This window comes from Erinaceus europaeus, chromosome 17 (genome assembly GCF_950295315.1).
Source record: "Erinaceus europaeus chromosome 17, mEriEur2.1, whole genome shotgun sequence".
Classification (NCBI taxonomy): domain Eukaryota; kingdom Metazoa; phylum Chordata; class Mammalia; order Eulipotyphla; family Erinaceidae; genus Erinaceus; species Erinaceus europaeus.
Window position 1 is genome coordinate 17976114 of NC_080178.1, and position 26625 is coordinate 18002738.

The 26625-nt window shown below is 40.0% G+C and overlaps 1 protein-coding gene across 2 annotated transcripts in view; it reads right to left on the bottom strand.

The window, feature by feature from the left end:
* The window catches only part of HSD17B12 (hydroxysteroid 17-beta dehydrogenase 12), a 168229-nt gene that overhangs the window by 48835 nt on the left and 92769 nt on the right, over positions 1–26625 (bottom strand). For both annotated transcript variants that reach the window (XM_060176569.1, XM_007531506.3), the window contains 3 exons: positions 20173–20280; positions 3014–3078; positions 1475–1519 (listed from right to left, as the gene is read on the bottom strand). In XM_060176569.1, coding sequence (XP_060032552.1) covers positions 1475–1519; positions 3014–3078; positions 20173–20280 — 218 coding nt within the window. The remainder of the gene's footprint in view (positions 1–1474; positions 1520–3013; positions 3079–20172; positions 20281–26625) is intronic.

Consider the following 26625-nt stretch of genomic DNA (forward strand, 5'->3'; position numbering starts at 1 on the left):
CTCAATTTCTGTGTCCTCTCCACTAAAATGGAATGAAAGGGGGGGAAAATGACCGCCAGGAGGAGTTAATTCATCATTTATGAACTGAGCCCCAGAGATAACCTTGCAGTGTATCCACACACAAACACACACACACACACACACACACACACACACAGAGAGAGAGAGAGAGAGTCAGACAGACACAGCCACATATGAAAAACTTGATGAAGAATCAAATTTTAGGGTCCTTGGACTTGAAATCAACTCTTGTGGTCTGGGAGGTGACACAATGGATAAAGCATTGGATTTTCAAGCATGAGGTGCCAAGTTCAATCCTGGCAGCACATGTACCAGAGTGATATCTGGTTCTATCTCTCTCTCTCCTCCTATTTTCTCACTAATAAATAAATAAACATTAAAAAAAAGTTATACTCTCTCAGGACATGAAAACATGAGAACTTTTCCTTAAATATTCACAGCAAAGGACACGAAGAGTACTCCATGGTAAAAAAATAATAAAGTTCTTATTTTATCTGGTTGATTCCATTTTTTTATTAATACCTCATTATTTCCTTAAATAAACTATTTAGGGGGTCCTTGAGAGTTGCAGACTTGGCTCAGGAGGAAAGTGTATGCCTCACAATGTGTAAATCCCTGATTTCAATCCCAGCACCGCATAAAAGCAAAAAAGACAAAAGCAAAATAGAACACCATAAATGATGAAACAGTGCACTCATCCATCATCCAAAAAGAGAAAGATAGAAAAAAAAAAAAAACGTATGGAAAATGGATATGGCTTTCTAACAGTTTGCTCAAATGTTTCCAATATTTCATAGAATCTACAGAAAGTCTGACTGAGGCAATGTTTTCTACTGCCTTGGGATGAACAATTGCGGTATGGTAACTTACTGCAGTCACTGCCCACAGGTAAGGAAAGTGGTTCTCAGATGCTCTTGTTTGCTGGCTGTTTTTCTTTCTAGCCTATTCCAGCCACACTGTCCTTTGTGAGCATACGCAAGTGGCATGGCTACAATACACACTTGGCAACTAGAAAGTAGAGTGGCTTTTAGGGGTGCTAATAAGAATCACTGTCATTACAGTCTAGTCCCAGATTCCCCACACAATGCTTTGCCAAAACATTTAACTCATTCTAGCACATGTACACAGGGGATCTGAAATGGAAATAATTTCTCAGTGATAAAATCGTATGTCGATGAAAACTTTGTCATAATCAAATCTTCAGTCTCCATTTGTGTGGCCCTAGTGTTTGCACATAGGAAGCACTTAATAAGTGTTCAGCTGTTAAAAGCAAGAACGATCCAGACATCTGTTTGACATGCAGTTCTTCCAGTTTCCCAACGACAGAAAGAAAGAGATCATTTTATAAGACATGTGCCCATATCAAAACAAGCATGGATCAAAGGTTCAGTGTTTTAAATGGAAAAAAAAAAAAAGATTAAAAATATGATAAAGTTATAAAGAAGTTTCTTACCTTACAAACAGATAGGACATTAATATTTATCAGTTTCTTGATAGTCTGCAAAGAAAATTGATGATTTTTACATAAGCTTCTTTATGAAAGAACCCCCCCACACACACACAATTTATGGAGATGCATCTTAGGATGTGAGGGTGATCTGGCTGTCGGTCATCCCACTGATTGCCAGGGTTGATTTGACTAATCTGGCTGGCTAGGAAGGTGTCCCCTTCTTCCCTCACTGCTCCATGGATGACCATCCCAAAGCTAGCTCAGTCCAAGAGGACTGCTTTCCCTGAATAGAGAGGACCCGTCTTTGGTTGAGGGTATAGGAGTAGCTACGCTCCCCTGCTAGAACTTCCAAACAAGCTCTCAACGTCCCTCATTAGAAACTTGGAAAAGGACAGGAGTTGGGGTGAAGAAGATTGCACTTTACTGGCAGTATTATATTACATTTCAACCACAAGCATCAATTCATGCTAGTATGAAAAAGCCAAAGTTGGGGGGGGGGGCAGTAGCGCAGTGGGTTAAACGTACATGGTGCAAAGCCCAAGGACCGGAGTAAGGATGTGCGTAAGGATCCTGGTTGGAGCCCCTGGCTCCCCACCTGCAGGGGAGTCACTTTACAAGCAGTGAAACAGGTCTGCAGGTGTCTTTCTCTCCCCCTCCTCTCTCCATTTCTCTCTGTCCTATCCAACAACGATGACATCATCATCAACAATAACTACAAAAAAACAAGTGAAACAAAAGGGAAAATAAATAATAATAATAATAATAAAAAGCCAAAGCTTAAGTGCAAGTAAATTTGTATGGAAAAGGACTTACTAAATCTAAAATAAATCTGAACACTGTGTTGGAGATTTCCAACAACTTTTTATTTTTATTAATGTTTTATTTAGTTATTTAGTTTACTTATTTAATAAAGATAGAATGAAATCGATACTTCACATGTCCCCAAGCTTTTCCATCAAAGATGGAGACTGGGAGCTTGAACCCGGGTCCTCATGCATTCTAATATGTGTGCCCAACTGGGTGTGACACTACCCAACCCAACTATTAGATTTTTACACATTCCTTTAAGTACATTCTACCTCTACTTTTAATAAAAATTCTGCACATATTAAGGACTTAGTTTTCACTTTTGTAGATCTAGTTTACTGAATCAACCATATTGCTGTATGTTAGCATATTTACAAATTTTTAAATGATATTTAGAATTCTGATATTTTAAACCGATGCTTTGAGTAATACTAGTAAAAAGATTAACACTAGAGTTATTATTGAACCTGGTTCCATATAAACAAGGTCATTTTCTCATTCACTTCTTCTGACATCTCTATGAAGTGCCCCCATTTTTTTTTTTTTTTTTTTTTTTTTGGCCAAAGAAACAAGAGTCTGGTTTAGTTTACTCCCATGGTAACTTACTTACTTAGTAGAAGAACCAGTGTGTGGGCCTCAGGTAGTTGGGAGTGAATTACACAGTCTGAATCATTATACCACCTTGCCTGCATCATACATTCATCTTATTACTACCACATACAGAGAAAAACTTACATTGTCCAAGTCAGGAATATCCAAGAAGTATTCGGGGTACTCATATGACATTCCCACATTATTCACTGAAATAAAACAAGATCATGAGCTGGCCAACTGTATTATTCAGAGGATGACTCAAATAGCATTATGAGAGATATCAAGACTAAATATAATGACACATATAATGGCATAAAATACAGCTTATAGCATAAGTGACCATTCAGACACTTTCCTGTCCAAAATCTATCCATGTGTATTCAGGTCAAACGCCTCCCCCTACACTCAGCCCTCTTATACCTATCACCCACCCCTGCCCAAAGGACTTACATCTGTCTTTGAATTTGTGTAATAATTATTTGTGGCTATCACTTAACCCTTCACTAGACCTTAAAATTTCAAAATATCAGACATCCAAAAGAGATCCAACAAACATGAGAAAATGCTCCAAGTGATTGATTGTCAGAGATATGCAAATAAAGACAACAGTGAGATACCTCTCCACTCCTGTGAGAATGTCATACATCAGAAAAGGTAGCAGCAACAAATGCTGGAGAGGTTGTGGGGTCAAAGGAACCCTCCTGCACTGCTTGTGGGAATGTCAATTGATTCAACCCTTTTGGAGAGCAGTCTGGAAAACTCTAGAAGTGGACCTGCCCAATGCCCCTGGAATTCCTCTTCTGAGAATAAATCCTAAGGAACCCAACACACCCATCCAAAAAGATTTGTATATGCCTATGTTCATAGCAGCACAATTTGTAATAGCCAAAACCTGGAAGCAACCCAGCTGGCAACAGTTGAAAATGAGGCTCTCTGCTCTCATAACTTTAACCATTTGAGTTACTGGGTTATAAATAACTAGAGGTGTAACTCAGAGAAAAAGCAACAGTCATAACATTAAGTGCAATACACACAATATATTTTTTAAATTATCCTATTTTAATTTTTTTTTTTTTGCCTCCAGGGTTATTGCTGGGGTTCGGTGCCTGCACTACGAATTCATTGCTCCTGGAGGCCACCTTTTCCCTTTTGTTGCCCTTGTTGTTTTATTGTTGTAGTTATTATTGTTGTTATCGATGTCGTTGTTGTTGAATAGGACAGAGAGAAGTGGAGAGAGATGGGGAAGAGAGAGAGGGGGAGAGAAAGATAGACACCTGCAGACCTGCTTCACTGCTTGTGAAGTGACTCCCCCTGCAGGGTGGGAGCCAAGGACTCGAATCAGGTTCTTTATGCCAGTCCTTGTGCTTTACACCATGTACTATTATTTATTTATTTATTTATTTGGATAGAGACAGTCAAAAATCAAGAGGGAAGGGGCCCAGTTTGAGGCCCCAGCTTCCCACCTGTAGGGGAGTCACGTCACAGGTGGTGAAACAGGTTTGCAGGTGTCTATATTTATTCCCCCCCTGTCTTCCCCTCCTCTCTCCATTTCTCTCTGTCCTATCTAACAATGACGACATCAATAACAACAATAACTACAACAATAAAAAAAGGGCAACAAAAGGGAAAATAAATAAATATTTTTAAAAATGTTAAGAAAAGAGGGAAGGGGGTGATAGAGAAGGAGAGAGACAGAGAGACACCCACAGCCCTGCTTCACCACTTGTGAAGCTTTCCCCCTGCAGGTAGGGGCTGTGGGCTCCAAAGCAGGTCCTTGAACACTGTAACATGTGCACTCAACCAGCTGTGCCACCACCTGGCTCCCATACAATATTTTTTAGAAGGTAGGTTTCAGATAAAGAATCTTGAAGAGGATGGGGCTAGGCGGTGGTGGAACACCTGGTTAAGTGCACACATTACAGTGTGTGCACACATTAGTGGGATGCATTGGATCGACCTTCTTGTGGTGCATCCCGTGAGTACCCATTCATTGGGGAAACTGACGATCCTTCCTAGCCGACTGAATCCACATGGATCCTAGTCACTTTCAAAGCTAGCAACAAGCAGCTCCTGACAGCTTTCAACCTGACGCTGTTGACTGGCTATGGAAGAAGGGCAAACGCTAGAAGAAGAAGAAAGTGTGCCAGGACCCAGGTTCAAGCCCCTGGTCCCCACCTGCAGGGGGAAAGCTTCACAAGTGGTGAAGCAGGGCTACAGGTGTCTCTCCCTCTTTATCTTCCTCTCTCCTCAATTTCTCTCTGTCTCTATCCAATAATATGTATATATGCTGGGAAATTATGCCGATGCAGTCACATCTGCCATGTTGTCTCCTCAGGCTACTGCTAGTTCCCGCGAAAGTTGGGACATTCTCGGAGTGCCTGTTCCACCATGTTATGCCCTCAGGGCATTGTCTATATCCACGCGATGATATCCAGAGTGCTTTGGTTACTCCTCCCCCTTCCCATTCTCACGAGAGTTATCATCCTATCCTGGAGTGCTATGGTTATTCCTCCCCCTTCCCATTCTCGTGAAAGCTGCTCCTATAAAAGCCCTTCTTCTTCCGCACCTCTCTCTCTTGCCAGCGCTTCACTCCGGTGTTCAGACGCAGGAAAGGTTACTGTGTGAGGCGGCCATTTTCGCTACCTCCACGTGGCCCAACCTGCTTCTCCAGCACCTAACTCTGAGGTGCCAGCGCAAATAAAGATTTGTGTTTCCTGTTCGCTCCGGACCCCCTCTCTCTTCTCCGCAGCCCGCGCACAACATCTGGCTCAACAACATATATATAATATATACATACATATATATACATATATATATATTTTTTTTAAAAGAATCTTCAAGGAGGGCCTGGGTGGTGGTGCAACTAGTTGAGCACATGTTACAATGTGCAAAGACCTGGGTACAAGCCCCCCCACCCCCCACCTGCAGGAGGAAAGCCTCACAAGTGGTGAAGCAGTGCTGCAGGGGTCTATCTCCCCCTTCCTCTCAATTTCTGTCTGTCTCTAGCAAATAAAGATACTAAAACCTTTTTTTTTTAAAAAAAGGATCTTCAAGGAAAGGGTTTTTCCCCTAATTGTAACACACTTCAAGATTTTAAAAGCTCATTGTGTACTTTTTAACTGTAATGAACTCTAATCTCTCTTTACTCATATCTAGAAAAGTTCCTCCATTCCTGTTTCCTTCTAGCCCACAGGGATGTTCAAAATGATGAAAGAAATTTTGACTTGTGTGATTATAATGCTTTTATTTTTTAAATTTTTAAATATTTACTTATTTGTTCCCTTTTGTTGCCCTTGTTTAATATTGTAGTTATTATAGTTGTTGTTATTGATGTTGTCATTGTTGGATAAGACAGAGAGAAATGGAGAGACAGGGGGAAGACAGAAAGGGGAAGAGAAAGATAAGACACCTGCAGACCTGCTTCATTGCCTGTGAAGTGACTTCCTTGCAGGTGGGGAGCCAGGGGCTCCAACCGGGATCATTACACTTGTCCTTGCGCTTTGCGCCACGTGCACTTAACCTGCTGCGTACCCTGACTCCCGATCGTAATGCTTTTAACCACCCCCCGCCCAGGTCTGGTTTAAAAAGAAAGAAAGAAAAAAACATCCTGGAGACTGGGAGCCAGGGGTGCACTCAGTAGAGAACACACATTACTGTGTGTGAATACCCAGGTTCAATCTCCCAGTCCTCAGTGTCCTATCGGAGGTACATTTCAAGAATGATGGAACAGCACTGCAGGTGTCTCTGCTTTTCTGTCTCTCTCAAACTCACCTTCTATCAAAAATTAAGTAAATAAATAAATTAAATAAATACGGAAGTTGGGGTGTGGCTCAGTGAGTTGTAAAGTATATGCTGTGTATGCGTTGCTTTAAGGGGCCAGGTAGTGGCACACCTGGCTAAGTGCACACATTACAGTGTACAAGAATTCAAGCTCAACCCCCTTGTCCCCATCTGCAGAGGGGAAGCTTCACAAGTGGTCAAACAGTGCTGAAGGTATCTCTCTGTCTCTCTCCCTCTCCATCTCCCCCCTTCAATTTTCCTTTGTCTATATCTAATAATAAATAAAAATATTTCTTAAAAAGAAATGAAGATTTTTGAGTCTGATCCCAAGCACTGCAAAAATAATACATACTGGAATCAAGAACATATAATACACACTTAAGGTTCTTCACCTCTAAACTGAGAGCTTGCGTATGTATCCAAATATTTGTCACACATACATTAAATATGGGAACTTTGTAAGCAGCAGTCTTACAACAGTGAAGATTATAAAGTTCTAGGCAGGGGTAGATAGCATAATGGTCATGCAGAGAGATTCTCATGCCTGAGCTTCCATAGTCCCAGGTTCAATCCCCTGCACCACCATAAGCTAGAGTTGAGCAGTGCTCTGGTGTTAAAAAAAAAAAAAAAAAAAGTTAAGAACATTCATCAATAACTAAGTCGGCAGGGATATGACGCTGATTAAGGCTGCATTAACAGAATGTCTTCAGAAATGTCTTGGCTAATTGAGCAAAAGAAAAATCACTGAAGCTTATCACACAGTGAAAATGTGAACATCTCTTTAGCATTGCTCTAACGGAAAACATGTTCAAAGCTAAGAATTTTAAGCCAGAGAAATAAATAGTATCATGTATAAAGACAGTGCTTTTATAGTTGAAATTATACATAGGGAAAAAGTATTCAAGACAGATATTACAGAGCACTGAGTCTGGTTTCATTGGGGGTTTTGGGGGTGTCCAAATAGGGTGGATATATTGATAATGTCATTGTGTCCTGGGGATTAGGATCTTTAAATTCTTTCAGCTGGACTTCTGCTTGGGGAATCTATGCTACCCACAATCCCAAATCAGAGCTCTGCTATTTAAGAGTAGATGGGGAAAGGGCAGGAGTAAATAGTATGCAAAGAAACTCTTATCCCTGAGGCTCTGAAGTCACGGGTTCCATCTCCAGCACCACCATAAGCCACAGCTGGTAAGTGCTCAGGTAAAAAAAAAATTAACAACTGTTGCTCTCAAAATAGTTATTTTCATAAACTACAAAAGAAAAAGTTGCACATTTTTTAGGGAAGGGAAACCCACTGCAACTTTATTTGTAGACACTAGGTGGCAGCAGTAGTCAACCAGCAGACAGAAAGCTTTCAGAGTTGGAAAAAGAAGAAAACAGGTTTTGGGTAGGAGTGAAAGATGGAAATATTTCCATTGTTAATTTCATCTCATCAAGAGTGAGTACATGCAATGCCATCTTTATACATACAGGATAGAACAAACTAAACAATGCCACAAGTTGTTCCAACATTATTCACAGAATTGAAAAATCCCTTCTAAGTAGCACCATTTCTTACAGAGGCATTACATATCTGTTCCGTTGTGAGGTTTCCTTTAATTCTTCAAGTGAGATATCAGAGACAGATTTAAACTTGTATCCCATGACCTCCACGTCCTTTTGCTCATGCAATACACCACGTCTTTCAGAAAAACCAAGGGTGTCTGCATCATCTCAGAATTCCAACCAATGCCTTAATAATAGTCACCACTAGGGGAAAAAATCATTCTCATCAGTTTAAGACTGGGAAGAAAGGGTAAAACAGAAAGACTAAGAACAGTGTATAAGACCAAGGGAAGAGGCAAGAAAAGAACGTGGTTGGCGGGGATCCGGCGGTAGGGCCGCGGGTTAAGTTACATGGCCCAACGTGCAAGGACCAGCATAAGGATCCCAGTTCGAGCCTCCAGCTCTCCACCTGAAGGGGGGTCGCTTTATGAGTGGTGAAGAAGGTCTGCAGGTGTCTTTCTCTCCCTCTCTCTATCTTCCCCATGTCTCTCCATTTCTCTATATCCTATCCAACAACAATAATAACGATAAACAAAAGGGAAAAGGTGGCCTCCAGGAACAGTGGATTCGAGCGCAGGCACGCTAGCCCCAGCGATAACCCTGGAGGCAAAAAAAAAAAAAAAAGGAGAAGAGCAGCGGGTCAAGGACAGGCGTAAGGATCCCTATTGGAGCCCCCGGCTCCCCACTTGCAGGGGGTCGCTTCACAGGCGGTGAAGCAGGTCTGCAGGTGTCTATCTTTCTCTACCCCCTCTATCCTCCCCTCCTCTCTCCATTTCTCTCTGTCCTATCCAACAACGACAACAGTAACTACAACAATAAAACAACAAGGGCAACAAAAGAGAATAAATATTAAACAAAAAAAATTTTAAAAAGAAAAGATAAAAGAAAGAAAAGAAAAGAATGTGGTTAGCAAAGGAGAAGTTCTAATTGGGAGTTGATCTCTGAAAGGAAGAACTGTCACGTAACCTGTCCAGCACCGTCAAAAACAGCAAATATAAAGATGTTGTATTCTAAAGACTCGGAAGATCCACGGAGTAGTTCTGAACGTTATACGAATAGTCTAAAGTCCATCATACAACTATGTCTACATTTCATTCCTTAAATAACACACAACAGGGACACATGTTACAATGTGCAAGGACCCCGAGTTTGAGTCCCAGCCCCCACCTACAGGGTGGGAAGCTTCAAGAGAGGTGAATGAAGGCTGCAGGTGTCTCTCTCTCTTTATCTAAGAATTTTAAAAGAAAGATTGAAAACACACACACACACCATATGTAAGATTTTTTTTTCTTCTAAATTCATTCCTGTCACTTCTGACCTTCTTTATCCACACTAGCAGCTATAGAGATACCGCTATATAATTAAAGGACTCAGAGGTCACACAGGCTCTTGTGCTAAATATATATAAATACATATGTCCTGGGTCAGGTGGATGGAGGTACACAGTTAATTCTATCCACAGAGGTTTTTTTTTTTTTTCCAAGAATAGAAGCTACTCTCTTCCCTAACCCAACTTTCTAGCCCTTTACTCTGAGACCATATTCTCAGAAAATATTTTCCCCTTTATAATTTTTTTCTGAAAATAAACCTTTTAAAAAAGATTTTATTATTTATTTATGAGAAAGACAGGAAAGAGAAAGAACCAGACATCACTCTGGCACATGTGCTGCTGGGAATCGAACTCAGGACCTCATGCTTGAGAGTCCAAAGCTTTATCACTGCGCCACCTCCCAGACCAGGATAAACCTTTTTTTAAAACACGTTTTTTCCTTTATTGGGGGGTTAATGTTTTACAGTCACCAGTAAATACAATATTTTTATCCAACTTCATGTTAGTTATCAAACTCAAGTAAAAACTACCATAGCCGTGGGCCCCTAGAAACATGCCTAAAATGACCTTTCTAGCTTTCTTCCACCATAAATTCCCGAATCTCATCTGCTCTATTCCTACTTTTTATTCCAGTTCATTAACCATTTTATCTCACTTTATGTCCTGCCACCTTCCGGACACCAAGTTGCAGACACTACCATGATTCCATCTTGACTTTTCAAATTAAAGATGAGATAAATAGAAAGCCTATTAGAATTCATTCATAAAAACATTAACTTAAAACACCAAGGGAAAAATAGTTTAGAAAAATGCCACCATCACATTACATTTCATTTATAAAAATAAAATTTTCAGGGGCTAGTGGTGGCGCACCTGGCTGAGTGGGCACGTTACAGTGTGCGAGGATGCAGATTTTTAGCCCTCTGTCCTCACCTCTAGGGGGCCTTCATGAGTGGTGAAGCAGTGCTACAGGTGTCTCTATCTCTCCCTCTCTGCCTCCCTCTTCTTCCCTGTCAATTTCTGACTTTATAAAAAAATAAATAAGTTAATTAATGAAATTTTAACTATTAAAAAATAAAGATTTTTTTCATATAGATTAAAACTGTAATCACATATATGCCAAGAGTGGTAAGATACTTCTCTTTTCAGCTCAATCAAGGTTATGAACCTCAAAGTCATAGACCCACGCTCTGTGTGTCTCTCTGTCAGCAGCTCCCAAGCAGAGGCAAATGACTTCACCCTAGTAAACCCCAGAAATCCCCTCTATACCTTTATGCATGGAATAAGAATAGTAACTTAAGAATGAACTTAAGAATGAACTCCTATCCTATTCTGTGCCCAATATTATTTGAGATGCTAGATATACCGCAGGATAAACAAGGCCTCTGTTCTTATTGTATAAGACCAGCATCAAAATGGTGAGGTCTTTCTGAAAGAGAACTCTGGGCAGCCAGACCAGAGTAGCTGCTGATCCTGGTGAAATGCATCTGTGTGTCCCCATCCTCCTTATTTCATTCAAGTCGATCTGAACTTACAGTACAGAGAGTTTGGAAAGTGATGCAGAGAAAATTCCTTCTTTGCTTTATTTAACATATTGCTGTAGCTAGCACATGTTCCTACTCTGACAGATGATATTTAGAACACCATGTAAAACATTTTGCAAACTTTACAGTTTTTCATACACTTGTGAGTAGCAATTCCTAAATAAAAGGGAGTTTACAAAGCTTTAAATTTGTAGTGCCTTTAATCAGATATTGAAAGAAAAAATAAGACTGGGTCAGAAGCAACACAATAGAACATTTCATTTCCACTGTTTAATTACAAATTGTCATGTGATTCTCATTATAAGACTAGCTAAGATCTACTGAACAAACTTGGAAGATGGGATGAGGGAAAGAGATAACATGAAGTTGGTAGTTAAGTTATTGCCAAGGGGAGGAACATTTTTCTAGATCATGAATTATGGTTCTATTTACACTTCTGAAATCAAAGCTCATTAGCCAGTTTCAAGTTAAATATTCTGCTGTTATTAATACCATTAGCAGTTTTTGAGGAAAGAGAAACATGTTTTGAGTTCTAGAACTTTTTATCACTTTAGAAACTCAATCTCAGGGAGTCGGGCAGTAGCGCAGCGGATAAAGTGCACGTGGCACAAAGCGCAAGGACCAGCTTAAGGATCCCGGTTCGAGCCACGGCTCCCCACCTGCAGGGGAGTCCCTTCACAGGCGGTGAAGCAGGTCTGCAGGTGTCTCTCTGTCTCTCTTCCTCTCTATCTCCCCCTTCTCTCTCAATTTCTCCCTGTCTTTATCCAATAACAAATTTAAAAAAAGAAAGAAAGAAACTCAATCTCATCCAACATATCTAATGGAACCATAAGGCACTCTACTTAATCTGATGATGTTCCTACTGAGACTCACAGGATAAAGCAAAATTCATGTTCCTATAATGCTTACCACGACTGGTAATGCCAGGTTTCTCCCTAACTCAACATATAGACTAGTTGTGCCCTTGAATCCACTATCTTCTGAAATCCCTGGCTGGATTTCTCATAACCTCTCATGTTTAACATATTCCAGTTGAAATAATTTTTCTCCACAGAATGTCTTCCTAATCCATGGCTTCCTATCTTATGGAAATGGAACCATATCGGCTGAAGCAGACCCTAGAATGTGCTAGTCATTAGCTGTGTAATCCTAGGCAATGTATTTAACCTCTGAAAGTCTGCTTCTTATCTAGAAAATGAGAATTAAAACATTAGTATCGAAGTTCTAGGACTGTTGAGGATTGAATCAGTATTTTGTTAGTATGGTACCTAGAATATGAAAAATCTTCAATAAATGTTGGCAATAACGTTTTTGAGAAAAACCTATTACAATTATTCTTCTGATAAAGTCTTTAGACATTTCCTCTATTTCAAAATGTTTTCTCCACGTCTTTTACAATTACAAGTTATTTCAGAAGTCGGGGAGCAGCGCAGCAGGTTAAGTGCACATGGCACAAAGCGCAAGGACCAGTTGGATGCCAGTTAAGGATGCCGGTTCGAGCCCCTGGCTCCCCACCTGCAGGGGTGTCGCTTCACAGGCGGTGAAGCAGGTCTGTAGGTGTCTATCTTTCTCTCCCTTCTCTGTCTTCCCCTCCTCTCTCCATTTTCTCTCTGTCCTATCCAACAATGACGACATCAATAACAACAACAATAATAACTACAACAACAAAACAAGGGTAAAAAAAGGGAATAAATTAATAAATATTTTTTAAAAATAAAAATAAAGTTATTTCAACAAGGTAATAGTCATGCAGAAAAAAGGTAAGTATCAATCCCAGTAAGATGTACATGGTAGGTATCTGTTGGCCCTTTAAGATAAATTTAAATTTCAAAGGAAGAAACTTTAAAACCAAGTTTCTAATTAGTTAAGTTCTTGACAATAGCAAGGAGCTGTTTAAATATTTCTAAATACTCTGAAGAAGCAAGTCTAATACTTTCTTTAAGCAATACAGATTGAGAAGATGTACAACTTCCTACAATGCCTATCCCACGCTCGAAAACTTTTCTTTTCTTCACAGGATCATTTTTCTCAATCCAGTTTCTAAAGCCATATGACTCTTTCTCCTAGGACTGGCTCTATTTCCTCTTCTTTGATATTTTAGGGACTCAACCTTAAGTCACTTCTGGATCTCAAACCAACTAGCTAGTAATTTGCCATCAGGAAGATCACTAGCCCTTTCTTTCCCCCTTTGGAAACTCCTTTTGGAGTTTCCTGTCAAGAAAGTTTAAATATTTAAGCTGAAACAAAGATTCAGTAGACTGATTTTAGGAATTCATTTTTCTTTAACTTTTAGGATATGTATTCCCCAAACACAACTATTCTCCATCCTGCAACATTCTGAGAAATATTAAGCTGTAGGGGAGAAAAATGGAATACCATTGCTTCATGGTATTACCCATAATGTGTGACTGCATGAGCAAGAATAACAAAATATTGTTACATTCAGTTGAAAAAGAAGGAAGGATGCTTAAAAAAAAAATGGATAAATTAAAAATCTGGAGCCAGGAAATGGCTCACCTAGCAGGGTAAGAGTACACACTTTACCTAGCACAAGGACCTAGACTGGAGTGAGTCTGTAGTACTGTGCACAGATGCAAGCTTCAAGTATGGTAGAGTGGTGGAGTGGGGCTGTGGTGCATCTCTTCTCACCTCTCTCTCTCTCTCTCTCTCTCTCTCTCTGAGATGGGATGGGGTGGGCAGTGTTTGCAGGAATAGTGGAATTACACAGGCACAAAAAGTCCTGGCAGCAAGATAAGTTAAGTAAATAAATAACCCAAGTAAGTAATTAGTATAATGAGTATTCACTCATAAATGGTATAGGAGGAGAAAAAAAATAATAATAAGGTCTATTTCAGGCTTTGCAAAAAAAGACATTTTGCAATCAACTGACCTTTATTATCTATACATATCACTCTTATTAAAATGATTTCTTTTAGTAAACTTGTGTACAGTCAAAAAAGCCAATGGGTAATAAATAGACTTGAATACACAATGCCAGTGTGTTATCATAGGTCACCCTGACCAGCTGATTCTCTTGATTCCACAACTTATATAAACGTTGAGATTATGACAGGAATGCACCTTGGCAAAGGAATGTGTGTCATGAGGAAACTCTGAGTCCAAAATACACAAAACACTCAAGTTATGGATGATTTATTTAAAAAACTGAATCATAAGCTTTATTTTTAAAAGAGAACCTTTCTTTTTTAACACTTTTTAAAATATTTATAAAAAGGAAATGCTGGGGAGTCGGCTGGTAGTGCAGCGGGTTAAGCGCAGGTGGCGCAAAGCACAAGGACCGGCATAAGGATCCCGGTTCAAGCCCTGGCTCCCCACCTGCAGAGGAGTCATTTCACAGGTGGTGAAACAGATCTGCAGGTGTCTATCTTTCTCTCGCCCTCTCTGTCTTCCCCTCCTCTCTCCATTTCTCTCTGTCCTATCCAACAACGATGACATCAATAACTACAACAAGGGCAACAAAAGGGAATAAATTAAATAAATAAATACAAAGTTAAAATTAAAAAAAAAAAGAAACACTGACAAAAGCATAGGATAAGAGGGGTACAACTTCACAATTCCCACCACCAGAACTCCATATCCCATCCCCTCCCCTGATAGCTTTCCTATTCTTTATCCTTCTGGGAGTATGGACCCAGGGTCATTATGAGGTGCAGAAGGTGAAGAGAGCCTTTCTATTTTCAATTCTGGAATATACTGTCACTTTTTAAAAGTTGGGGGTGATGCCTGATGCCCCAAAGTCCTCAGTTCAATCCCCTGCACCACCATAAGCCAGAGCTGAGGAGAGCTCTGGTTAAAAAAAAAAAAAAAGTTGGGGGTGGGATAGGTTTCTTGTCCATAGTCCTGAAATTTGAAAAGGAAGAAAAGTGTTGCCTGTAACATGCTTCAAATCCAAGGCTACTCCTTTGGCCTTGGAAAATGAAATCTCCTGCCACATACTGTGTAAAGTCCTCGAAACTAACTTGGAGGATACATGAGATTCTCTCTTTGAGGAATCAAGAAAGCATTAGAGCAGTCACATTTTGTTAACCAGTTGTTTGCTTTTTCAGAGCCAGTGCTGATGTCTTTTCCTCTAAACAGCTGAAAATTTTTAAGCTTTCTCAAGTCTCTGTTTCTCGGCATTTGCCTAAAAGAAGACAACAGATGCTTACTCATTTTACATAGCAGAGTAAGGATCCAACTACTCAACCTGCAGCATTTATAGCCTCATCAAGTTATAGTGACCTTTTAGTATAAATTCATACAACTTGTGGTCATTTTCATGGCAAATTTATTTCATTTCACCCTATTTATTTAAAACTAAACTTTCAGGGCCGGATGAAGGCATACCTGGTTGAGTGCACACATAACAATGCACAAGGACCCAGGCTCAAGCCCCCGGTATTCACTTGCAGGGGGGAAGCTTTGCAAGTGGTGAAGCAGGGCTGCAGGTGGCTCTCTTTCTCTCTCCTTTTTGATCTCCCTCTCCCCTCTTAAATTTTGACCGTCTCTATCCAATAAATATAATTTAAAAAATAAAAATAAAATAAAAAACCTTAACTTTTCTTTCATGACAAAAGACTTGAGCATTTTCCTTTATAATTCTGAAAATATTAATTTTCTCTATAGAAATTGAGTATACCTTGGTAGTTAATCCTATCCAAACAAATGGGCGTATAGAGGGAAAAAATTCTAATGACTTAATATGGATTGCTAAATCCTACTATAAATCAATCAGATACTAGTTATTTTAGGAAATTCTATAATAAAAGTGAGACTAACATAAAGCAGAGAAAGAAGAAGAATAAAATCATTGCTTCTTTCTCTGAGAGAGATGGAGGTTATAAGATCTGTGTTGGGAAGGGAGAGGTAGTATGATTAAAGGGACTAGAGATCTACATATTCAGAGAAAGAAAACATAAACATCACAGATTTATACCTACACTAGAGATGCAACCACAAAATGAGAGTTGAAATATGATATAATTACAATACCTAACTCCTAAATATTCTATTAGTTCCTTCAAAAATCTTAAACTAAAATCCTAATGTGATAGCAGTATATCTGCTAATAGCTGTCAATAATAATTACGCAAAGTTTATGGTTAAAGAGATTGGCAACGATAAAAGAAAACTAAACACGGAGCTAGTTAATATGATAATGTATATTAGAAGTGCTGCAGTAAACTTTAAAGGCTTATGTAAACAGTGGTTACAATAATTTTTATATTGATCTGGAACTAACTGAAAAACAAAGTTGTGTGTGGTTTGTCAACAGGTATGTGGTCAAAACTATTTGACTGCGTTATAACTTTTACGTAGGGCCTCTCAACCTCAGCACTATCGAGATTTTTAGGGTGGTGGTTTGCTTGCTGTGGGAATCTATCCTGGGCACTAAAAGGTCTTTATTCTTATTCTTGAGTTTTACCTATTGACTCCTCCTCCCAAACATATTCACTTAATAACAACTGGAAACGTCCCTGGACAATGTAAAATAGCCATTGGTTGAAGGGGTGAAAAAGTCATGCTAAAGTATTAAGTTTAGACATTGTAGTTATGGCTTTTCCATACAAGGTGGAGCGGAGATAGGCAAGATGAATTAGGGCTGAGTGTCAGTCCATGCCTACTGAACACTTACAGTGCGGCCAAGTCTGAACAGTTCTAGGTGGAAGTATACTCCGGCTCTACTCCAGTATGAGAACAAATGCAAAACATGTCAATAAGTTTTTTAGGGATCACATGTCAAATGACACTTTGGATATAATAGACTAAAGTGAAATAGAGTATTAAAATTAACAGCTTTTTTTTTTTTTACTTTGAAAAATGTGGCTACTACAAAAATTTAAATGACACATATGGTTCATGCTGTGTTTCTCTCAGATGGTGCTAACTAACCATGTGCAGAAAAACAAAAATGAAACAGACAAAAAACTATCTGCAGCCTAGAATGTTCCCAGCAGTGACCATGGACTGCAAACATAGACTGACTGGGACTAGGAGGTTATGCAAGCCCCTGTGCTAAATATGAATAGATATGGGCCATGGGTCAGATCGACATGGTAAACAGTTCATTGTATTTAGATCTTTTCTTCAAGTTTGAGAGCTACTCTCTGCCCTGATCCAGCTTTCTAGTCTTATTCTCAATTCTAACATCATCTTCCCAGATAATATTTTTAGTTTACCTGCAGGGCAGCTAACAAGCAAAATATTAGACCTTGATTCCTTTCATCTTTTGCTACTAGCAGTGTGGACAAGGTCGATGCTGGAAAGTGTAGCAAAGACCAGATTAAACCCAAGCCCAAGGGTACTATATGTGTAGGACTCTATGTGTTTAACTGATTTTAATGTTTAGTCTAGAAATTATATATTTTTATTTTTATTAATTTTATTATTGAATAGACACAGAGAGAAACTGACAGAGGAGACAGAGATAGAGGCATAGAGACACCTGCAGCCCTGCTTCACCACTTGTGAAGCTTTCCCCCTGTAGGTGGGGGACCAGGGGTTTGAACCTGGGTCCTTGCACATTGTTATGTGTGCATCCACGTGGCCCCTAGAAAATATATTTCTAAAAATTTCTTTTGTTGTACGAGGCAAGGAGGTGGGATCCTGACTAAAGAAAGGCTGGCAAACAGTTTTTTAATACAGTGTTAAGGAATAAACCAAGAACCCAGCACATGTATGATAGTGCACAGTAGACTCTCTAGTCCAATTTCTATCTGACATCCTTAGAGAGAAGTGTCAGCAGAGGGAGAGAAGGGGAGAAGGGGAAAAGAACAGGAGAAGAGACATCAAAGTTCCACTTTCCCCTGCATGGAGTTCCTGTAAGTGCTGTCCGTTGGTGCTCTCATGTAGTGAGTGCCAAAGACCAAACCCAGGGCCACATGCATCACAGGCATGCACTCTACCTGCTGGACTATCACCAGAGTCAGAAAACATTCTCTTAAAGTATTCTGTTTTCATTTTCCTTCCTTTTATAGCCCAGTAAAGAAATAATGTCAATGACCAGATTCACATCTATTTAGGCAGAAGGATAAAGAAATTCAGTGGGCAAACAAAGTTCTACTGAACTAGATGTCTTCTTTCTGTCTAAAAATAGCTCAAAGAGTGGTCCAGGAGGTGGTGCAGTGGATAAACCATCAGTTCTCAACATGAAGTCCCAAGTTCCTTGGCAGCGCACATGCCAGTGATGTCTGGTTCTTTCTCTCTCCTCCTATCTTTCTCATTAGTAAATAAATAAATTCTTAAAAAAAAAAAAAAAAAAAGCTCAGAGAATGGTAGCTAACTTCAGATGAATTTTTAAATAAAGTTTTGTTTAATTTATTCCCTTTTGTTGCCCTTGTTTTATTGTTGTAGTAATTATTGATGTCGTTGTTGTTGGATAGGACATAGAGAAATGGAAAGAGATGGGGAAAACAGGGAGGGGGAAAGAAAGATAGACACCTGCAGACCTGCTTCACCGCCCGTAAAGCGACGCCCCTGCAGATGGGGAGCCGGGGCTCGAACCAGGATCCTTCCGCCGGTCCTCGCGCTTTGCACCACCTGCGCTTAGCCCGCTGCGCTACCGCCCTACTCCCCAGATGAATCTTTTTCTATTACCAGGCCTCGTAGTTTCATACCTCAGGGAAAGCATTCATTTTGCCTAGTTAGAGCAAAGTAGCTGAAGTGTAACAAAATGCAATAGTGGATTTAGGAAACCAAATAGAGATGTGAATCCCACATGCACTCAGTCTTTATGTGGTTCTAGGCAAGTCACCAATCTCTGTAAGTCATTCATTCTACTTTTTTTTATTTTTCCTTTTGTTGCCCTTATTGCTTTTTATTGTTGTAGTTATTATTATTGTTATTGATGTCGTCACTGTTGGATAGGACAGAGAGAAATGGAGAGAGGAGGGGAAGACAGAGAGGGCGAGAGAAAGACAGACACCTGCAGACCTGCTTCGCCGCCTGTGAAGCGACTCCCCTGCAGGTGGGGAGCCAGGGGCTGGAACCAGGATCCTTACTTCGCGGCCACGTGCACTTAACTGGCTGCAACTCCCAAGTCATTCATTCTTTTTTTTTTTTCCTCCAGGGTTATTGCTGGGCTCAGTGCCTGCACCATGAATCCACTGCTCCTGGAGGCCATTTTCCCCCTTTTTGTTGCCCTAGTTGTTGCAGCCTCGTTGCGGTTATTATTGCCATTGTTGACGTTGCTTTGTTGTTGGATAGGACAAAGAGAAATGGAGAGAGGAGGGGAAGACAGAGAGAGAGGGGAGAGAAAGATAGACACCTGCAGACCTGCTTCACCGCCCGTGAAGCGACTCCCCTGCAGGTGGGGAGCCGGGGGCTCAAACCGGATCCTTAGGCCGGTCCCTGCGCTTTGCGCCACGTGCGCTTAACCCACTGCGCCACCGCCCGACTCCCGTCATTCATTCTTAACTGTGGTGGCAGCTCCTCCAAGGAAGCAAAAATTGGTTCAGGGGAGTGAGACATATTTTTAGGTAGATTACACATACACTACACACACATAGATATATAGTATATCTGTGATATTAAAATGTCATGTGGTGGAACAATGATGGAGGGGATCCTAAAATATTTCCTTGGGAGGGGAAAGGTAGGTAGAAGAGTGACAACGAACAAGAGGATGAGCAACACCTTTCTAAGTCTTCATTTCCTCAGTTACTAAAATGTATCAGTACTGCCTACCTTAAAGGACAACTGTGATAATTGTATCTAAGATATATGCAGAGGGCTAGGGAGATAGTATAATGGTAATACAAAAAGACTTTCATGTCTGAAGCAGCCAAGGTCCCAGGTTCAATCCTCAGCATCGCCAGAAGACAGAGTTGAGCAGTGATCTGGTAAATATAAATCTCAGAGATACTGAGGAACTAGAAATAAAGTAGGTGAGCTAAAATACCCAAGCTGAAGGATAGTCATTAACACATAATCAAAAACCCCAGGATTCAAATATCAGGTAATATCAATCGAAAGAGAAGTCTTTCTTTATAGATATTTTATAAATTGAATACTTACCATGCAAAAAAAAAATGGACAGGCATATTAAAAGTCAAAGGAGAAAGCTAAGAAAAATATGTAAATGTAGCAAAGATACAAACCTAAAACACCAATTTTAAGACCTTCCAGGACTGTTTTAATTTTAGCATAAATATCCTCAGATGTAAAGTCAACAGCAATGGTTTTTGTCTCCACCTTGAATTTTTCTCCTGGAGGGAAAAAGTGACAAATAGAGAGAGAAATTATTAATACAAGGCAATTAAGATGAAAGCTTTGATGACATTATCCATGCAAAGTCTCTCTGCCCCCCCAATCTGAGAGGAAATTTAGACCAAGATAACTTTAAGCAATCATGAGAACATCTAAGAGATGATAGAAAGTCAACATAGTGGTTCGGCAACAAACGTTCATTGTTGCTGAAGAATTGGCTGCATATTCCGTCATCAGCTCTCCTTTTATCAATCAGTAATGTCTACTTTTTAAACCTCTAGGTACAAATAATAAACCTAATTTATATTATAATTACATTTGTTAAGTACCACTGGTTTTGATGCTGCTTTATAGCTTTTGGTAGTTTAATGCTGTAAACATTATTTAAAGAATAATATTCTAACAATAAGTCCATCTTATTGCAATGGAAATAAAATGAACATGATCACATTAGAATTTAGGAGCTTAGTTGGAACAGTCACTAAGGTTGGCCCTCACCCATTGGAGGAAGCTTTGGAGCTGTGTTATCTGTCTGTCTGTCTATCTATCTATCTATCTATCTCTCCTTAAAAAAAAAAAAAAAAAAACTCAAGTCAAAAAAAAAAAAAATGGGGCCCAGTGGTGGTACACCTGGTTGAGTGCACATGTTACAGTAAGCAAGGACCCAGGTTCAAGACCCAGTCCCCACCTGCAGGGGGAAAGCTTCACAAGTGGTGAAACAGTGCTGCAGATGTCTCTCCCTCTTTATCTCCCCCTTCTCTCAATTTCTGGCTGTCTCTATCCAATAAACAGACAAACATAATTAAAAATAAAAGACTTTATGAGAACTATGGTAGTTATCTTTGGGAAGGTGAAAACACAGAACCTTGATGGTGGATGCAGTGTAGAATTATAGCCTGTAATCTTAAAATCTTGTAGCACATTATTAATCACAAATTCTTAAAAATGCTGAAAAATAAAATCACTTGTTAAACAACAAAAAAAATTTTTTTAGTAAGTAGTTGCTACATTTAAGAATTCACACAAACGCTGAAGTCATACAGAAAGACCTGAACCAGCATTCTGCTTTGTTCAGGACTAGTAAGGAGATAACAGATCTAAGAGGAGCCAAACTGATATGAGGTAGTAGGTGTTTTGATTTTCCTGAAGGAGCCCCTTTGAAAAGGACTCTGAGGACACCAAGACAGGATCAATATCAATTAATTTCCATGCTTACTTGTTAGTGATTCTGAGCAAGTGACACATCTCCCCTGACTCTAGACATTCTCTCGTGAAAAATGAAGGAAACACCACCCAACTGATGATGGGAGGCTGAAGTGATTAATCAACCGGCTGGCTCAGAAGAAGCGTTAGTCTCAGCTAACATCCTCTCCTTAACTACCTCCCACTCTCACTCAGTTCAGTAGACTAGAAATCTAGGAGGATGTCAAAGAATTGATTTAAAAATTCATCTTCCAAAGATAATATTTTCTTCATTCAAAATCAATGTTGTCTCATCAAAGAGCACTACTCCATTAATGCTTAAAACCCAAGCGCTGGCTCATAAGAGGTTTGATTCTTAGTGAGACTCCATGAAAAGTATCAACCCTAAGTAAGAAACCACAAACAGCCGGGGCCAGAAAATAACTGGCCTAGAAAACACCTTATCTGACGTTGAGGGTAAACTTAACATTCCTATACAAATCATCTCACTATATGTGTTAATGCAATGAAGAGCTCAATACAAGGGAGTGGGTGTTAGTGCACTGCATTAAGTGCACATAGTGTGAAGTGCTAGAACTGGCACAAGGATCCTGGTTCAAACCCCCTGCTCCCCACCTGCAGGGGGGTTGCTTCACAAGTGGTGAAGCAGGTCTGCAGGTGTCTTATCTTTCTCTCCCCCTCCTCTCTCAATTTCTCTCTGTCCTAACCAATAACAATGGGGAAAAAATGGCCGCCAGGAGCAGTGGATTCATAGTGCAGGCACCAAGCCCCAGTGATAACCCTGGAGTGGAAAAAAAAAATTTAAAAACTCAATACTGAGCTATCAATTCATAATAGTTGGTCTGATATATGTCTTTATCAGAAATGATCCACTGACTTTACAGGAAAGGAAAGGGGGGATCAAAACCAAAGGCAAAAGGATACTTTTCATTAAATGTGAAATTGTATTCAGAAGTAAAACAAATTTATCTATTTTGAGAAAAGCACAGTTTCCACACTAGCATATATTAACATTTAGAAAAAATTTCCAGTACTAAAACCCACCTCACAACTCCTGGATAAAATTTGCTCTATAAATCTTACAAGACTCAGTGAATGTATTCATATTATAGAGATTTATCTAGAAATGCTATTTAAAAAAAAAATGTGTGCCGGGTGGGGGTAGATAGCATGCGAACGACTCTCATGCCTGAGGCTCCGAAGTCACAGGTTCAATACCCCGCACCACCATAAGCCAGAGATGAGCAGTGCTCTGGTAATAATAATTAAAAAAAAAAAGTGACCCTTAAGAATACTGAAGTAAACTCTTTCTTTGTAGTTACATTAAGATAAACAAAATGGCTTCTGGTGTAAGCTTTTCAACACAGTTAAAACTCTGAGGGGACCAGAAGATAGCTCATGTAACAGAGAAATACCATGTATAAAGTCCCAGGTTCAAGTCTCAGCACCATATTGAAAATACTACATCACCACAGATGATGGAACAGTCTGTGGGCACTTTCTCTTTCTCTCTTTCTCTTCCTCTCTCTCTCTCTCTCTCTCTCTCTCTCTCCCCCCCTTCCCTCAAATACAGAGAATAAAACATGAGCCTGAAGCAGGGCAGTGGCGCAGCAGGTTAAGCGCACAAGGCACAAAGTGCAATGACCGGATCCCAGCTAGAGCCCCCTTCTCCCCACCTGCAGGGGGGTTGCTTCATGGGCAGTGAAGCAGGTCTGCCAGTGTCTATCTCTCCCCCTCTGTCTTCCCCTCCTCTCTCCATTTCTCTCTGTCCTACCCAACAATAACAGCAGCAATAACAACAATAATAGTAACAACAACAATGATAAACAACAAGGGTTACAATAGGGGGAAAATGACCACCAGAAGCAGTGGATTCATAGTGCAGGCACCGAGCCCCAGCAATAACCCTGGAGGCAAAAAAAAAAAAAAGAGAGAGAGAGAGAGCCTAGAAACAATAAAATATAATCATGAATGTGAAAGGCTGTATGTAGGGCTACACAGTGAACTTTCACCTGGGTTACCCTAAATCATGTTTTAAGGGCTGCTGTTTGTTTGCTTTACAATCTGTATTGTGAAGTCCTTTTCTTTAAAAAAAAAAAAAAATAGGTTACATTACTCCCTTTCTTAAAAATCTCTGAGAGAATTTCATTTCACTGTGTCAAGTCTTAAGAACTGTCTAGACCACCAAGGAGGCAGCGCCGCAGTCTAGCCACAGAGGCCCCTGATAGTTCTGTATACAGAGTGTTCTCAAATATACTTAGGGCTTTTACACTTACTGTTCCCTCTGCCTGGAATGTTCTTCCACATCCCTGTCTCTTGGGTCTTTGAGCAAATGTCACCTTCTCTGAATTCTTTCTTGACTAATCTTTTTTTTAAAAAAAAATTATATCCTAAGGAACCCAACACATCCATCCAAAAAGATCTGTGTATACCTATGTTCACAGCAGCACAATTTATAATAGCCAAAACCTGGAAGCAACCCAGGTGTCCAACAACAGATGAGTGGCTGAGCAAGTTGTGGTATATATACACAATGGAATACTACTCAGCTGTAAAAAATGGTGACTTCACCGTTTTCAGCCGATCTTGGATGGACCTTGAAAAAATCATCTTGAGTGAAATAAGTCAGAAACAGAAGGATGAATATGGGATGATCTCACTCTCAGGCCGAAGTTGAAAAACAAGATTAGAAAAGAAAACACAAGTCGAACCTGAAATGGAATTGGAGTATTACACCAAAGTAAAAAACTCTGGGGTGGGTGGGTGGGTGGGGAGAATACAGGTCCATGAAAAATGATGAATGAAATAGTATTGCTAAATGGGAATCTGGGGAATGTTATGCATGTAAAAAAAAAAAAAAAGAAGAAGTAGAAACGCAAAGCAGAAATTGACTGAGTTTGGAGTATGGCACCAAAGTAAGAAAGCAGAAGTATACTAGAGTTTGCAGTGAGTTACCTCCCTAATACTTCCTCTCCACTTTTCCAAGCTTTGGGTCCATGATTGCTCAACAATTTGTTTGGCTTCGTATGTTAACTCTCTTTTCAGTCACCAGGTTCCAGGTGTCATCAGGATGCCGGCCAGACTTCCCTGGATTGAAGACACCACCAATGTGTCCTGGAGCTCAGCTTCCCCAGAGACCCATCCTACTAGGGAAAGAGAGAGGCAGACTGGGAGTATGGACCGACCAGTCAACGCCCATGTTCAGCGAGGAAGCAATTACAGAAGCCAGACCTTCTACCTTCTGCAACCCTCAATGACCCTGGGTCCATGCTCCCAGAGAGATAAAGAATGGGAAAGCTATCATGGGAGGGGGTGGGTTATGGAGATTGGGTGGCGGGAATTGTGTGGAGTTGTACCCCTCCTACCCTATGGTTTTGTTAATTAATCCTTTCTTTAATAAAAAAAAAAAAAACTGTAAAAAAAAAAAAAAACCATTTTTCCCCTAGCATTGCTAGATCCCTTCTCTGCTTTACTCCCTGTTGTCTAATGTGCTCTATTTTAGTAATGCAATTGTTTGTTGTCATCCGTCCTCATTAGAATGAAGGACTTGGATCTGTTTTAGTTGGGGCCTTCTCTCTCATTCCCTTATGTTGGTGTCTATCCTAGCTGTGAGAGTCACTACCAATTACACGGGATGGTAATGTTCTGAAGTAGAAGTAAGACGACTGTGTTATGTGTCCCTTTTATAGTGTGGAAATTTTCCCAGAAGAGCCAGCAGAATCTCCTCACATTTCCTCTCCCAGCATGCTGATATACTTCATACTCTTGAATGTGAGCAACTTTTGAGTGTTCCATTATGTGCTCTTACTTACCACCAAGGTCAAGATGTGTGGGTCAAAAATAGTAGGATATTATGTATGAATGGGACAGGAGATGGCTCTTTCTAGGCCTTGACAACTTGAAGAGGAGAATGGTGGGTATTCTAAAAGAAAGAAGCTAGCTTCCTTGGGAGCTAAAATCTTCATATTTCCATTGTCTATCACTGCTCACCTGACTCTGCCAAAGTAGTCAAGATTGATGAACAAGAATCTTTTATTTATTTATTTATTTATTTTTCCTCCTCCAGGGTTATTGCTGGGCTCGGTGCCTGCACCATGAATCCACCGCTCCTGGAGGCCATTACCCCCCCCTTTTGTTGCCCTTGTTGTAGCTTCGTTGTGGTTATTATTATTGCCCTTGTTGACGCAATTCGTTGTTGGATAGGACAGAGAGAAATGGAGAGAGGAGGGGAAGACAGAGAGAGGGAGAGAAAGATAGAGACCTGCAGACCTGCTTCACCGCCTGTGAAGCGACTCCCCTGCAGGTGGGGAGCCGGGGGCTCGAACCGGGATCCTTACGCCGGTCCCTGCGCTTTGCCCCACATGCGCTTAACCCACTGCGCCACCGCCTGACCCCCTATTTATTTATTTTTTATCAGCGCACTGCTCAGCTCTGACTTATGGTGGTGTGGGGGAATTGAGCCTGAGACTTTGGAGGCTCAGGCTGGAAAGTTTCTTTGCATAACCATTATGCTATCTTCCCCACAAGAATCCTTATGCTTTTGTTCACTAATCCTTTCTTAAATAAAAAATTAAAAAAAAAAAAAAAAAAAAACAAAATAAAACTAAGGAAACAGCTCAATGAAAAAAAAAAAAAAAAAAAAAAAAGAATCTTTTAGTTTTAAACATCAACCTAAGTATATATGAAGTGGGTAACAAATGAACACAATATCCATTTCTTTACATTGTTATCATCTCCCCAACACAAGGCTATTCTTACCTACCAGAAAGACCCATGAAATGAATAATAGGAACTTTGCCAAGTCAGCCTCGGGAAGGCGGAGTTATAATACATTAAAACCCTAACAGAACCGCCAGTGCTCTATAAATATATAGAATAAAGATAAAAAAAATTTTTAAAAACTCCTGAGTTTGGGAGGTTTCAGTTAAAAAACAAAAAGGAAATTTGTGGTGCCCCAGAGAGGTTAGTACTCCATAAACAACCTCATGATGCCACTACAGCACTGTCGCTGTTAAGACGAATACTTTTTAGGTTCAGACCTAGAAAAGTCACAAACATATTAACAACAGCCTTATGTTTAATACCCTTCCACTGATTAATCTGGTTATTATCATGTATGCTTTGCTCCACACACGGAAGTC